Source organism: Schizosaccharomyces cryophilus (assembly GCF_000004155.1).
Source record: "Schizosaccharomyces cryophilus OY26 unplaced genomic scaffold supercont4.1, whole genome shotgun sequence".
Lineage (NCBI taxonomy): Eukaryota > Fungi > Ascomycota > Schizosaccharomycetes > Schizosaccharomycetales > Schizosaccharomycetaceae > Schizosaccharomyces > Schizosaccharomyces cryophilus.
The window spans coordinates 1,610,505-1,625,547 of NW_013185624.1; the positions used below are offsets into that span (position 1 = coordinate 1,610,505).

Below are 15,043 nucleotides of genomic sequence, written 5' to 3' on the forward strand. Positions count from 1 at the left end.
TGCGCTATGTACGTAAGTACTAAAGTAACTTACCATACTACTGTCCAGTGCATATTCTATATATACCGCAAATCGGCTGACGATTGTAAAGTCCCTAAATGGATTATAGCGCATCCAACAGCAATGTACACCAATGTGGTAATTATTTTATAACGACCTTTCGAGTAATTGCTTTTGAATGTGAATTGTTTACTGTAGCGTATCCTGAACAAAGTAGAAAACAGGCGATAAATTGAGAATGCTTCATTAAGAAGGCAGCTTAAAAAGTGATAGTCTACTGGAAAAAACCTTTATATGAGTTTGGAGCTTACTCGAAGACATAAACAAGTGCAGAAGAACTTGGAAAAAAAAACGCGACGCGACTGTTTTGTTTTTTCCATCTGAAATTTCACTAATATCGATAAATTTAACCGTGCATTATTAAACTTTTACTTAAAGTAAATAGGACTTTATAGCAGAAATGGCTAAAAAATCTTTAATGGCAGAACCAGGAGATCCAATTCCTCATCCACGTAAAAAAAGGTACCGCCCGGGGACAATGGCGCTTCGAGAAATTCGAAAATATCAGAGAACAACGGATTTACTAATTCAACGTCTTCCATTCTCTCGTATTGTCCGTGAAATCTCATCAGAGTTTGTTGCAAACTTTTCTACAGACGTTGGGCTTCGATGGCAATCAACGGCTTTACAGTGCCTCCAAGAAGCAGCAGAAGCTTTTCTCGTGCATTTGTTTGAAGATACGAATCTTTGTGCTATTCATGCCAAGCGTGTAACCATAATGCAACGCGATATGCAGCTAGCTCGTCGTATTCGTGGTGCTTGATCTGAACTTTTTTAATGTCATGTAATGATTAAAGTTAATTAACAGTCCTTTGTCTCTTATTCTTTACGATTAAGCTCGGGGATTTTTATTATACATCTAAGCAAATTTTCAGTTTTCGACTTTAGATTGTTCGTTTGGGCTTTCACTAGAAGATTCATCATTCCAGATTTGGCCCTTATCTTTCTCAAGACCGTATTTTCTTCGACTTTTTTTCTGACGATTCCGTTTCCTCTGAACAATCTTTTGAGCTTTTAATGACAGCAAACTATTTTCTCCATGATAAAACTCGTCAACCTTTTCAGCTAATCTTTTCCTTGCTATTTTCCGATTTTGTTCTCGCGAACGTGTTTCTTGGCACCGGACTGTGATGCCAGTCGGAATATGTCTTAATTGTGAAACAATGCTTGTTTTATTTATTTTTTGGCCTCCTGGTCCACTTCCGCGAACAAAAACTTCCTCAACTTCCTCCTCATTGATTTTTTCTAAAAAATACGGTTTTTTTGTCTTTTGTGTTTGAGATGACGCGCTAATTTGAAACTGGCGAGACATCCAAGGATATTGACAAGAGTTTTGCCTAAATGAATACAAATTGCCTCTCTTTGGAATGGGCTCCATTGCTTGAAAAAAAAGAATTCGTCCCATACGAAAAGGAAATTGAAATAACCTTAGAGTGGAAATCATAGTTTGCGGCAAACACACTATACTCTCCTTTTTAGCGATCCAAAATCAGACTTGCAAAGTATCATAAGAACGGTTTTATTTGTAAACATAAACTCAAGGATATTCGGTTTCTGTCTATTGGAGTGCAAACTTCTACTTGTATGGCTTTTCGTAATACTGCAAAACACGTTTACTAATGGGTATAATAAGTTATAAATCCTTCAACTCAAAAAGAAGAATAGTCGCACACGCTGATTTTTACGTTCAGTTGAATTGGTGTAATAATTGTGCAACTTCGGATGAAGAAAACTCCACAAAGGAGCTATGGTAGAACATTCAAATTTATTGCTTTTTTTCTGGTTTTATTTTTAATTAGATCTCATCCAGAACCACAACCTCGATATTGGAATGCTTGCGTGCTTGATCTCTGATAAGTATGCTAAAGAAGAACCCTGCGGGCGAAAATTTTGCTTTTGCAAAACTCAACTTCGTTCCCCTCCCTTCTCAGTTTTCAGTATCAACTTGGTTCGTTAATCGATTTGATATTCTTTTATTTATTCTGTTTATTTTATTAAACTATCGTTGTTGATTTGATTGAGCATTTGGAAATATGAGAGCTTATCTTTTTCAAGACGAAGGAGATCAGAGAAAGCCAAATGACTCGGGCATACCTATCAGTGAAGCAGAACTTAATGATGCAAAGGTAATCAGCTCACATTCTGATGGTGATTTATATGCGTTCGCTGACGAATTGATGAAAAAATATGGTTTTCAAAGTCGTGATGAAGTAACTGTCAGCCGTGCTACGTTAGGTGAACGATACGATTCCATGGTCAAAAAGTTCTTTGAAGAGCACTTACATGAAGACGAGGAAATTCGTCTCATTATGGATGGGAAGGGCTATTTCGATTTGCGCTCAGTCGATGACAAGTGGATTCGTATTTTCATGGAAAAAGGTGACTTAATCATTTTACCAGCTGGAATTTACCACCGGTTTACCACTTCTAGTGATGATTACATTCATGCTATGCGTCTTTTCAGAGAAAACCCCAAATGGATTGCCCTTCCACGTTCTGACGAAACCGATAACGTAGATGCTCGTCAAGTTTATAAAAATTTGATCTCATCTTGAAAAATCTAAGCTAACGTATTTTATTTTACTAAAGTGCTCTTGTATGTACGTAGTAATATTAAATAATGACGATTTTATTATCTGTTTACTATCAGAAGACGACACAGCACGAACCTTTCAATAAGCGATGTAACCAAAATGGTAGTACTTGGCTTCATAGAAGTCAAACTTTTTGATTACCTTATTTTAATGAACTGGTTCGAGAGGATACAAAAACATAAACTATATTTTACGGTGAGTTGTAAACAAAAATATCAAATTGATTTATTGACAATTTAAATTATATAGAAAATAAATTGGCAATAGTATACGGCTCATTTCCTTTACCACCATAGTGGAATTAAATAATCTCCTAAGGCCACTTGTGTACCATTAAGAATGTAAAAGTCTCCTAAGGCTCGTCCACTTGGTCCCTTCAAAACAATATGACCATCACCATCAGTATTCAAATAATCAGTAATATTCAAGAATCCTGATCCGTAATACACTGAAGGGTTAAAACCAGAAGCAGGAGCACTATCATTATAGGAAGTCGTATTAGTGCCAGTGGCATTGGTAACGTCATGGACGGGGATAGTGGACATTGAACTGTTAGTATAATTCGCATTGTACGTGATATTCGTTAACAAAGAAGATGTCAGATTAACGGCACTATTCACATTCACGTATGTGGTGTTGGAAGCAACAGCGGAAACAGAGGCATTACAATTCGTCTCACTATTAACCACAATCACATCTGCTGTACTTCCCAAATCTGTCACAAAATAGCCATTAGGGCCGAAAAGCGAATAATAACTACCGTCTGCACAAGATGAAGAGCTGAGCTGACCTGATACGCCGCATGAAGCAAGATCCTGAAATAATGAAAAGGCTGACGTTTGATTACAAAAGGCAAAGCTCTTTAAGAACGAAATGGACGAGCTTAAAGCCAAATAATAAAAGTCAAAGCCAAATACATCAATAACTTCAGCGTCGATCTCAGGAATATCACGTCGAATATACCGATTATTTTCTTGAACCAATGATTGATAAACGGATTTCTCGGAAGAATCCAAAACAGTGACATTTTTCAGTGTTGGTTTCGCAGTTCCTACAATCACTAGCCGTGAACTTGAATGGTTAACATGCCTTTCACTTAATCCAAAGAAAGAAAGAATCTTAGAGTTGACCTCAGTAGAGACAGATGAAGACGTGTTAGTCTGATTTGAGGTTGGGCTCCAAGCGATAGATGAATTAGTTGTCGTATTCGTCGGGTAAAAGTTACCAGAAATTGTTGCATTACTATCACTACCGGTTTGATTCCAAAGAGAGGAAACACCAGAGACGCCACTTGCAACCTTAGAAAGACTTTTGCTAGCGACTTCATCCAAAACCAAAAGTCGAGGATGGTCAATGTTGTCTAAGATTGGGCTCCAAAGGACACTGTCAATAGACTTAAAACTGTGTGAAGTTTCAGCAATGGTAAACTCATCCTTGCTGCTCTCAACTGCCCAGAATCTTTCGCGGGTTGAAATCCAAGAAGTACCATTCAATAAAACAACGTCGAGGACTACAGGTGTAGTAGGAACTGTCTCAGTACTGGTAGAATTGTATAAAGTTGCATTATCAGATTCAGCTATGCGCTTATTAAGAAAAGGAACAGAAGGCAGTGCAGATGCCAGCGCGACAAAGCTCAATAGAATATACCCAGCTAACTTCATGATAAGTATTGAGCTTGAGTTCAATTTAATTATCAGCGGTATATAAATTAATAAATTTACATTTCATAAATGCATAACACAAATATGATCTCAAGTAATGTTAATTAGTATTGGCTCTTTAGTCTTTGTACATATGACCTCAAGATGAGCATCAGATGGATCATTTCGGTAAACGATATGAATTGCATTGAAGAAGTATATGAACAATAGAGAAATTCATATTCGTATTTCTTTATTCAAAATTACGAATAGGCATGCTCTGCTTCTTCTGAAGCCACCAACATTCCTCACGAAATTCACAGCTGCGACATTTAAATACTTCGTTAGGAGAGACACCAACAGGTTCTCTCATGGTGCGCCATAATGAATTTACTCTATTATAGCAGTCATCTAATGTAGTAGGTTCATAGTTAAACTTTTCAACGTGCAACGGCTGTTGTGTTTGAGGGTTCCAGTATGTCTTCATATTTGTTAGTAAAATTCGGTAAGCAAAACTATGAGGAAAAAGTAACTTTCAGCTATAATAAAAATTTAAAATAGATTTTCTTACCGTTGTTAAGGTAAAACTAAATCATTAGATAATACTTACAATGCCCAAATTTTTATCAGAAATATTTAGGCGCAAACGCCGTGCTAATTTTGAAGAAATTTTGTATAGTCCATTCAAGGAATTATTTTCTTTAAAATCGTCTTCAGGTATCGTTGGGATTGTCCGAATACTCTGCTCCAAAAACTCTGTGCCCAAATCTTTAGAGCCATCCAGATTCAAACTGTTAAGAAATGAATCCATCCAAGGTTTTTCTAGCTTCATTTGGTTGTCATCTTTTTGTGTAGCATACAAAGGTTGAGTAGACTTAATGTTCAATGAGGGAAAATAGTGAAGAAAAAGATGAGCGTAGTACATAACTTGTATCTTTGATTGAAAGACTTGAGAAATACTTGGTTTCGCATTAGAAAACCTGGTTTTATTATCAGTAAAATAAATATTTCTTGTCCCTGGGAGCCAAAAATCACGAATATCGCTATGCTCTTTTGTACTTGTTCCTTGCTGGGCAAGGCTGATTTCATCAATAATACCCACAACAAACGAATCTTTGTAAAGTCCCCAAATAGGGAATTCTCGAGTGATTCCATTCAGATATAGCTGCTGTAACCCTTCAATTTGCTTCAGAATTTTAAGGGCCCAAGGCTCTTCTTTCGAAGTTTTATTCAGCAAAATGCGATCCGTAGGCGGTGTTGTTTCATATTCAAGGTGTTGGTGTACAGAGCTCCCTTTTATCATTTGTGGGGAGGTCTTTTTTATTTTTTTAGTCAAATAGTAATCCTGTTGTACTTCACACCATAAAGGCGACACCAGATCAGTTACCTAAATGCGTTTTGTTAGCATCTTTCAGCAGATATGTCTCACTCTGTAAGTAAGCCTATCTTTCCTACATTAAGGTAACCCCGACGTTTTCGAAACAAATCATACAAAGTCTTTTTCCTAAACATATCCGCTTCTAATTTAGATTATATTGTTAACATATATAGTTTCTTTGATCCTAAAAAGCTGAACAAAAGCATACCTATAGTGTCATGTTCAATGGAGGTAATTCCCCATTCCACTTCTGAGTCAGTTCCATCAACTTTTAGGTTTGAGCTTATTTGTAAAAAAGAGCTTTCTTGTCTATCAAGCTGTTCCAAAAAATCATTCAAGTCCTCAACGTCGAATACCTCGTAGTCATCCATGCCAACGAATTCTTTTTCATGCTTCTTGTAGCTTAAGAACACAATCTCAATTATTTATAGAGGTATAGAAAGAAATCATACACAATATTCTTAAACAAAATGACCAAGTTGTATGTATCTGGTGGGGTAGTTTGAAAAAGAATAAAAGGAAGGCAAAACCGAAAGACTGGGTATACGAACGCGCAATTTAAAGCTTGGTGCAAACAACATCAAATTTAAACTAAATTCTTAATAACATTCTTAAATCATATTAGTAGAAACCAATTGCTGTCCCTTTTGATTTAGTAGTTTCAGTATTAATATTACAAGTAAAAATTGTATTTGCATTAGAAATAAATATAAATAAAAAAAAACAAAGTTCGGTTTCCAAGTTAACATTATGAATCAATCAACCTCATTTAACTAATAGTGTACAAATTGTGACTCCAAAACTAATTAGATGATTATAAATACCCCATATTCCGTTTATAGTTATCGATTTCCGCTTGCGTTAGCCTGTCTTGAGATGACCAGTCGGCGGATGAACTCCTTGGACGAAAACGTAGCTTACTTCGATCTTTTGATTTGAATAACTCATCCATATGTAACGGCTTTATAGATCCAAAAATCTTATCAGGATCCCACTTTTGCTGTCGCTTCAATTGCTCTTGAAGTTCAGGTGATTCCGCCCACGATGGTAAGTTGATTTTTTTCTTTTTTTCTTCGTCATCACTTTCATCTAAATAGTCACTGTCGATGTCAGGTAATTCGTAAGATGCGTTAGGAGAATATGAATCATAACCAGTAAACTGACTAGTTTTAGGAGTTTTAACCAAGGGTGATCTTTGCAACTTTTGAGACCCAGATAACTTTCTATCGACTGTAGGCTCCGTATTAGCAGAATTGGTTGGTTTTCTGTTATTTAAAGCAGTTGTGTTGGATACCGAATTATTTTCTTTTATAGCAACAGGTTTTGTGGGTGGAGGGAAATTATGTCGCAACGGTTTCATAGTCTGAGGCTTGAAGCCTACTTTACTCAGCGCTGCTGGCTGAAATTGTGATCCTTTAACTTCATCATTCGTATGAGATTCATTATTGGATTTATGATTGGTAGTTGAAATTGGTAAAGACGTGACCGTGTCGCCTTCAATCTTTCTGGAACCAGAGTAATGCAAAGCCAAAGACTTGTCTTCTAACAGTTCACGAGTAGGGCGAAGCGTAGGTTTTGATGTAACTCTTGTCAACCCAGGTTTAGATTTGGACGATGCAGCTTCTGCCAAAAGCTTACGTCTTCTTGATTCTTCCTGTCTTTTGATCATTGCATTGTTCCAATTTGACCCAGTTGCATTTGTCACTAAACGTTTGGACCCCAATTTTTCTTGTTTATCACCGTTAATATGTGCTTGTGACTGGACTGACTCCTCCTTCACATTTGCTTCAGGCGATTTCCCTGCTTCATTTCGATCTTCTGAAGAGTTTACAGATTTCATTATGTTCGAGGTCTTCATTTGACGCATTGGTATTAATTTTCGATTATTATCAGAATTGGTGCTTAAAGAGGATGAAGCTCTCGGTAAATCTTTATCGGCATTGTTGAATTCAGTTTGTGTCGAAGAAGAAGACAAGGTAGCTTTAGCTTTCCTTCTTTCTGTCTGCTCCAATTCACGCTGAGATGCCGTAGCAACACGAATAGCCACCGGTCGTTGACTCTGTGTAGACAAATATCCGGCTTCCGTCAATTTACGAGTTTCTTTTGCAATATCCAACGATTTCTCTGACGTTTGAGGATTGGAGCTTATATTGGATCTATTATGTGATTCAAGCGCATTTTCGTGGGTTTCTGAGTTGGAATGAGATGAATTTAAAGGACCCTTCTGCTGAGACACGGAGCTTTTAGTCGATAGCTTTGTAAATGGAGCTATGGAAGGTATCTTTGGAATTTCAGATTTTACGTGAGATTTGTTAGGGGTCTTCGGTGACTCTTGCTTAGATCCTCCAATTTTTAGTTTTGCTAGTTGTAAATCTTTTGCGGTTGAATTTCTAGCAGCATCAAGAACAGCACTAACGGGCTTTTTTATTCCTGGAGGAGTTGAGGGTTCCTCTGTCCGATTCCCGGCTAATCCGTGAATTTGCTGGCGGAGTTTTTCAGCCCTATCAAACATTGACGTAGACTTTGATTTAAATTTTAGAGGGCTTTTCTCCTCATGCATTAAAGGAACAAATTCATCCATTTGTTTGTCAAGCTTCTGTTCATCATGTGACGAAATATCTTCAGTTGAAGTACTTGCAGGCCGCTCCGACCTTGAAGGTACATCAATGCTTTTAGAATATTGCTTGTCATTAGTAAACTCTTTAGAAGAAGGCATTTCGGGGGAAGTTTTCCTTTGTTTAGTAAAATTTTTGGGAGCATTGTCCTCGATTGCAGCAACATCTGAGGAACGCTTATGCGGGTTCAGCTTAGGTGATGAATTTTCAATTGTAGAAGCAGGCTCCTGTTTACTAGACTCAGTTTTATTTCCAAATGCAATTGAGGATAAAAATCGTTTTAGTCGAGAAGGACTAGTGAGAGAAGAAGAACTTGACTTTGAAAGATTTTGAGCATTTGGATGTGCAGCTTCAACTTCAGAATTTGCTGTGTTCAAAGTGCTTTCCTTCGTTAATCGTCGATTAAGTTGATGCAGGAAAGAGTTTGTTGAATCAGCTCGGTTTTGAAGAGAGGCAGGACGTCTTAATATATCTTCTCGTTTTGGTAAATGAACAAAGGAATAAGCAGGATGCTTGTTTTGCAATGATTTACTGGGACTTGCGGTGGACTTGATAGGAGAAGGAGAAGGTTCACGAAGAGGAATATCCCATTCAGTAAATTGTTGAGGATTTGAAGCAGGTGAAGGATTTTTCGTAGGAGTCTCTTTTTTTATCTCTGTTAGCAATTCAGCATCCTTACTTTGATGTTCTGAGTCTGGTTGCTTCACATCAGACACGGGTGAGGGTGATTTCGGTAGCGCAGGACTTTGGCTGTTGTCTACATAAACTTCAGAAGGTTTCGACTCCGGTTTTGGCTCTTCTTCGGTATGAATAGGCAGAAAGTCCTTTTGTTCCAGACGAAGACTATTTTTTTCCTTCTCTTTGCCTTCTGCGGCTTGTTCCAATTGTTGCTGTATTGAAGATAACTGCATTCTAGGAGTTGGCAGCTCGCAGCGTCGAACTGGACTTAGTCTTGGCGTAGTATATTTTTCTTTAATTCTGTTAGGAGTTTTAGCCAATGTATAGAGGTCTCTGCAAAAAAAAAAAAAACAGTTAATAAATTATTAGAGTGCTAAAATATATAAACCAGAACATACCCTTCTAAACGTAACTTAGAAACCTCCAACATATGTTCATTTAGCCAATCCATAGTTTCTGAAACCAAGAAAGAAAATTCCTTTGTTTTTTCATTCATCAATCTGTGGGAATGCTCAAGCTCCCTGGAAAACCAGGGACCTGACCCAAGAGAACTCATTTCCTAAAACTTCCTATTAAACTATAGATGGTATTTTAGAAAGGAAAGGTAAGGTAGTAGGTTTGCACTTTAAGAAAAGCAAAATACCATTAGAGAAACGTAATGAATCACTGATGAAATGTACAGTTTATAAGCACAATATATTTGGTTTTCTTTTTTACAAGCAGTTAATATTATATATATGTGAAAACGTTGGAAGTCGGTCTAAACGTGGGTGTCCTAAGGAGTAAACAAAAATAGTGAGTGGTTCTAGGAAACTGACAGAGGGCTCATAATGAAACCTGGTAATTTACAAGGATGAAGAAAAAACAGCGTTTATGTCAAGAAAAAGTCTATCATTCTATTTTGTTATAAATATTATAAGCAAATAGATTATGAATAAACGCAAAACTTTTCCATAGAAGCAAATGAAACCAGATCCAAGCTGCGAAAAGTCAACGAATACTTGACATAATATAAGTATTATTTATAGAATCTTATATCAAAAAGAATATTACTTTTCCTATGGTTTATGTCTGAAGCGCAGAAAACTAGTGCTAAAACTATATGAATGAAAACACTTAAAATGGACTCATTTTATATCAACGGAAATCAACTGCGGATAATAAAAACGGTAAAACTGTATAAAAGGCTCCTATGCCCTTGAACAAGGTCAATAACTCAATCTCTTTCATTTCCTTAGATTTGTTTACTACTGCATTTTCGTGAATTACCGTAGTAAACAATGATGATATAACTATATATACGAAAGTTAGAAATAACCATTGAGTGTTTCAAGTAGCTTGAAGTGATTACTTTATAAGAAATTTATCAAATCATATGTGTGGGTTTGTATAGAAATATTATTCCTAAGAACGTTTGCTTTCCTCATCAGTTACACAATGTAACTGAAACCAAGCAACCTATGATTTGTATCTAATCATGCAACATTAGTAAGAAAGGTTATTTAGGAAAAAGCTCCTCAGTTTTTCATTTTATTTTATTACCTTTCACGCTTCATTACTAGAGCTCCATTGCTAGACTAAATAATATATTTCCTTTCTCCTTTACGGAACTTTAACGTGTTTCCTTAAACGCGTCATCTCTTACTGTGCAAGCCTGCAAAAGCTGTCTGGAGCACGAAACGATAAATAAGACAATTCCCTGGTTACGAAAGGAATGAATGAATCTCATTCTGTACCTGTATCTCCAAAGATAGGAGAAAATATACAAACCTCTCCTAGGTATCCTTTGGCAGTTGAAGAAAAAGGTATGCATCCCTTAACAGACGATTAATTTCTGTTGCTAACGAGAATAGATCACTCTTCACGGGCTAAGCGTACCTTATGCAGAAACATTTTGCTATATGGGAGTTGCAAGTATTCTGAAAGTGGTTGTATGTTCCGTCACGACAATGTATGTGCTTTCTTGATCATCATCATCGATTTTGGCTCTTTGTGTTCTATCAAACTTACGCGTTTTTAGTCATTTTTACCAAAAAGCAGTACCCCAGAGCCTCCCTTTGCTAGGTACGATTCGATTATTTTTGTGGCCTTAGTTTTGCGATCGGCCTTAAGCATTCGAGTGTTTGCTAACAAATAAAACTAGAAAAAAGCTGAATGCTACTTCTGCATCATTTCAACCTAAATCATCGCTTTCGGCAAAAGCTGCTGGTGCTGCTGTTTTCATCCCCAAATCCCAAGAGCCTCCTATGTTTCTTTCTCGTGACCGCACTCCTTTAGCTATTCCTTCTTCTAAAAATGTACACTTAAGATTGTGATCTTATAACGTTCTAACAATGATAGACTATAAATCCATATGCAAACTCAGGAATCCTGGGGGCAGATGGGATGTATTCGAATGATGCAGGGTTATATTATTCTCAGCAAAATCAGTTTAAATTAGTAAGTTGTTCTGTTATGTTAAAAAAGCAGGCGGTTGCTAATTTTAATATTTTAGACGCGTTTTCATCTTTACAATCCTCAACCGTCTACCTTACCTACTCTTCGTCCTTATGAAAGAAATGTGAATAATTTATTTATAGAAGACGACATTAGAGAAGAAATTGAGCGGAATAGCGAAGCTTCTCGTCAAACTTTGCATGGTGAGTTCATCATTTCGCTGAGGTGCTAACTTTAGGAAGCATTACCGTCTATTGTTTCCGATTACACATCCTTGTCTCCTTTAAACAAAAAGCTATATCGCTATAAAGAAGATTTAGGGTTTAATGTTTGGACATATCAAGCTACTTCTACGATTGATAAAAACACTTATGTTTTAAGAAGGTTACAAGGTACGGCTCAAATATTATCTAAACGTGTTTCTGTATGACTAACAACGAAGATTGTCCCAATCCTGTGAATCCAAAATCCGTTGAGACCTTGAAACGTATATTTCATCCGAATATCGTTACCTTTTACAATGCTTTCAATTCTGATACTTTTAATGATCAATGTAAGAAAACTTATGTTATTAAGCTAACTTAACAGCTTTAATACTTGTGTATGATTATCATCCGCGATGCTCAACCTTAACAGAACTGTACTTTGAAGGTGCTTCCACGATTGAAAAATCTCATACCGACCATGCTATGCCAGATGAAAAAGAATTATGGAACTATATGTTTCAAATGGCCATCGCAATATCTCACTTACACAAAAATGGGTTGGCTTGTAACAACCTATCTCCTTCAAGGATACTCGTAAACCATAATGGAAGGTACGATATTTTATATTTCCTTTTCCTAATACTAAACAAAACAAACAGAATCCGCATTAATAGCTGTGCTGATTATGAACTGGCGGTACCGATTAAACCTTCCCTTGAAAGTCGACAACAACAAGACCTAAAAGATTTTGGACGTATTATAGCCAACTTAGCTACTGGAAGTTTAGACGGTGATATGTCCAAGGCTGCTCGGCATATTAACCATACCTATTCGCGTGATTTTTACAAGGCAGTATTATTTTTCATCTCTGAAGACATTGTGAAGAAAGACATTGATATTTTTCTAAAAGATTATGCTGTTCATTTTCTTTCAATAATGGATGCCTCCTACCGAGAAAATGCTGCAATGGAAAGAAGATTATCACAAACTTTGCAACATAAGCGTTTCTTCCAAATATTGGTTAAACTTATGTATATCACCGATTGCAATGACCGTTTAGCTGTATTGCCAGGATTTCGTGATCGCAAAATTTATTTGTTACATTTGTTGCGGGATTATTTATTCCATCAAGTTGATGAGGATCAATGTCCTCTTATTGATTTATGGCAGGTCCTGACTGCGTTGGGAAAGGTAAGATAAAGGGGTTTTTTATTATTAACTTAGTAATTAACATTTATATAGTTGGATGCTGGAATCAATCAGTCTATAGCTCTAATTTCTAGAGATGAATTAGACTGTGCTTCAGTTACTTACTCAGAGGTAAGTCCTGAAAACTATGAAAAAATGTTGTTCAAAATTACTAATCATATAATACAGCTGAAAGCCTGGCTAAACGATGTGTTTGAGTTAGATATTAACCTCTAAAGCATGTACATATGTGGGCTAAAAATTTTGTGGTTATGATAGACAAAGTGATAATTCTCTAGAAGTTTTGTATAATAGACAAATTTATTAAGTTTGAAGTCAGATATGCGATAGTGGTGTAGCAGGAAAGCTCAGCTACCATGTACTGTGAAAGGTAACCGCTGCACGCCAGTTTATTTTCCATTCATTCTAGAGGCTGTATTGCACATCGTTTTCAATGCAATTTACAAATATCTAAAGATACTTGTAAATAACAATTGGTTCTGAAAGAAGGTATAATCTTTAAAAGTAGGTTGTGAATTGGTTCAAACTATATAGAAGTGGAAAAGACAATGGTGAAATTTCAGTCTAGTAAAAAACAATTTCTTTTTACATTTACTAAGAACTTTCTTGGAATTTCTTTATGGATACCAGCTTTACTGTTCATTGAGCAACACGTTTTCAGTATTGGAAGCATCGATGGAAGGTCTATGAAACCCACACTGAACCCGGAAACCAATTATTTAAAACGTGACAAAGTACTTATCTGGAAATGGAATAGGAATTTTCATAGAGGTGATGTTGTCATATTAAGGTGGGTAAAATGCTTGTCTTCTGGTGTTCTAACAATGTTTTAGGTCTCCAGAAGATCCCCAAAAGCTCCTTGTTAAGCGTGTACTTGCCATTGAAAATGATCTAGTAAAAACACGACCACCGAAAAGTACAAGATTTGTACCTGTTCCAGAAGGGCATGTTTGGGTTGAAGGAGACGAACAGTTTCATTCGATGTAAGTGAAAATTCTGAAAGTATACTTGCTGATTATTTATTGTACAGAGATAGTAATCAATTTGGCCCAGTTTCCGCTGGTCTGATTACCGCGAAAATCATAGCTATTATTTTTCCATTTTCCCGAATGAGACGCATCTCTGACGATGACATGCGAAAAGATGTTTTAATCAGAAGTACAAATTCTTGATTAATGGAGCTAAATTCCTTATGTTTCGCTCATTTTCCTCTGTCTTTTTTGAGTTCATTGATGACATGAATGTAAAACAACAGGCGACGTATTTTAATGGTCAATGAGTTTTTAAAAAATAAAATAAAATCTACTATGCAATATATATCCCGACGCTTACTTTCTGTGAAGTCTTTGTTTTTACTCTTGGATTTGCATATTGTATATTACTCTACATTCTTATTGAGTTTCAATAAGGTGAAGCAAATTCTGTACAGTTAGACTTCTCTTCATGATTAGAATTGTCTTGCCGAACTTTCCTATACTTGAAAATCATACCGAGAACAAGGACCATTAAACGGTTCATTCGACATAACTGGATCTTGATAGTACAAAATGAGCATGAAGTGTACATACACGGCTACGAATATCGTACAAAATTATGTGCTTATGGAAGAGTGCTTTGTTTTGTTAATTTGTTTGCTTTACATAAATAAAGGAGTACAAGAACTGTCTACAAGTACCTTAAATGCCCGTTCATTCTCTACAAGTATAACATTAGCGATTTTCTTGAGCTTGTGTCACGGTGAATGAACTTGATAGGTGTTTGTTGCCTAGGTATGTTCTACATTGATGGGGGTTCTAATGAATCCTAAAACATTGTACAGGACTGATAAAATGTAAATATATTTTGATATAAACAACTTCTCTCATCAATCGGAAGCGTTTCCTTCGAGGGTGATTCAATTTAACAGTGCGTTTCTATCTTTAGTAATAAACTAACTTTTCATTCATATCATCACATCGGTTCAAAGGAATGCACTTGGAGCAAGCTCTGACAAATCAGTAAATAATTCAAAAGTTCAAGCTCTGGTTTGAGTTTAACAGGACTTTATTCTTTCCCTACAATAAATAGATTGTGAAAATACTTGAGTAGTGAAATCTTTCAACTACCTTGACATCGAACTTATAAGCCAAAAAATCTACATATATTATACAAAAACAAGTTTTATTCTGTTGTTTCGTTTAGCTATTGACAGTCATTGAGTAAACAAACAAAAAAAACAAAGCGCGTC

The 15,043-nt window shown here is 36.2% G+C and overlaps 8 protein-coding genes across 8 annotated transcripts; 4 read left to right on the forward strand and 4 right to left on the reverse strand.

The window, feature by feature from the left end:
• Positions 1–2,659, reverse strand: SPOG_02992 (peptide release factor). Its single transcript, XM_013165653.1, has one exon. The coding sequence runs from the start codon at positions 1,502–1,504 to the stop codon at positions 932–934; it is 573 nt and encodes a 190-aa protein (XP_013021107.1). The 5' UTR covers positions 1,505–2,659; the 3' UTR covers positions 1–931.
• Positions 461–823, forward strand: SPOG_02993 (centromere-specific histone H3 CENP-A; the record flags this gene model as incomplete). Its single annotated transcript, XM_013165654.1, has 1 exon — positions 461–823. One exon carries the CDS (start codon positions 461–463, stop codon positions 821–823), a length of 363 nt encoding a protein of 120 aa, XP_013021108.1.
• On the forward strand, positions 2,094–2,615 carry SPOG_02991 (acireductone dioxygenase family protein; the record flags this gene model as incomplete). Its single annotated transcript, XM_013165652.1, has 1 exon — positions 2,094–2,615. The coding sequence occupies one exon, from the start codon at positions 2,094–2,096 to the stop codon at positions 2,613–2,615; it is 522 nt and encodes a 173-aa protein (XP_013021106.1).
• Positions 2,660–2,938: 279 nt separating the features above from the next.
• SPOG_02990 (uncharacterized protein) lies at positions 2,939–4,315 on the reverse strand (the record flags this gene model as incomplete). Its single annotated transcript, XM_013165651.1, has 1 exon — positions 2,939–4,315. One exon carries the CDS (start codon positions 4,313–4,315, stop codon positions 2,939–2,941), a length of 1,377 nt encoding a protein of 458 aa, XP_013021105.1.
• A 232-nt stretch (positions 4,316–4,547) lies between these two features.
• SPOG_02989 (uncharacterized protein) lies at positions 4,548–6,043 on the reverse strand (the record flags this gene model as incomplete). The annotated part of the gene is made up of 4 exons (XM_013165650.1): positions 4,548–4,775; positions 4,905–5,681; positions 5,750–5,814; positions 5,881–6,043. The coding sequence occupies 4 exons, from the start codon at positions 6,041–6,043 to the stop codon at positions 4,548–4,550; spliced, it is 1,233 nt and encodes a 410-aa protein (XP_013021104.1).
• Positions 6,044–6,261: 218 nt separating this feature from the next.
• SPOG_02988 (uncharacterized protein) lies at positions 6,262–9,826 on the reverse strand. Its single transcript, XM_013165649.1, has 2 exons — positions 9,364–9,826; positions 6,262–9,298 (listed from the first exon to the last, which is right to left on the reverse strand). The coding sequence occupies exons 1-2, from the start codon at positions 9,519–9,521 to the stop codon at positions 6,487–6,489; spliced, it is 2,970 nt and encodes a 989-aa protein (XP_013021103.1). The 5' UTR covers positions 9,522–9,826; the 3' UTR covers positions 6,262–6,486.
• A 687-nt stretch (positions 9,827–10,513) lies between these two features.
• On the forward strand, positions 10,514–13,191 carry SPOG_02987 (serine/threonine protein kinase). The gene is made up of 12 exons (XM_013165648.1): positions 10,514–10,770; positions 10,819–10,916; positions 10,986–11,029; positions 11,109–11,262; positions 11,306–11,404; positions 11,460–11,604; positions 11,644–11,793; positions 11,844–11,954; positions 11,990–12,218; positions 12,267–12,798; positions 12,850–12,927; positions 12,985–13,191. The coding sequence occupies exons 1-12, from the start codon at positions 10,680–10,682 to the stop codon at positions 13,030–13,032; spliced, it is 1,779 nt and encodes a 592-aa protein (XP_013021102.1). The 5' UTR covers positions 10,514–10,679; the 3' UTR covers positions 13,033–13,191.
• On the forward strand, positions 13,150–14,945 carry SPOG_02986 (inner membrane peptidase complex catalytic subunit 2). Its single transcript, XM_013165647.1, has 3 exons — positions 13,150–13,606; positions 13,650–13,799; positions 13,847–14,945. Exons 1-3 carry the CDS (start codon positions 13,365–13,367, stop codon positions 13,986–13,988), a joined length of 534 nt encoding a protein of 177 aa, XP_013021101.1. The 5' UTR covers positions 13,150–13,364; the 3' UTR covers positions 13,989–14,945.
• Positions 14,946–15,043: the final 98 nt, after the last annotated feature.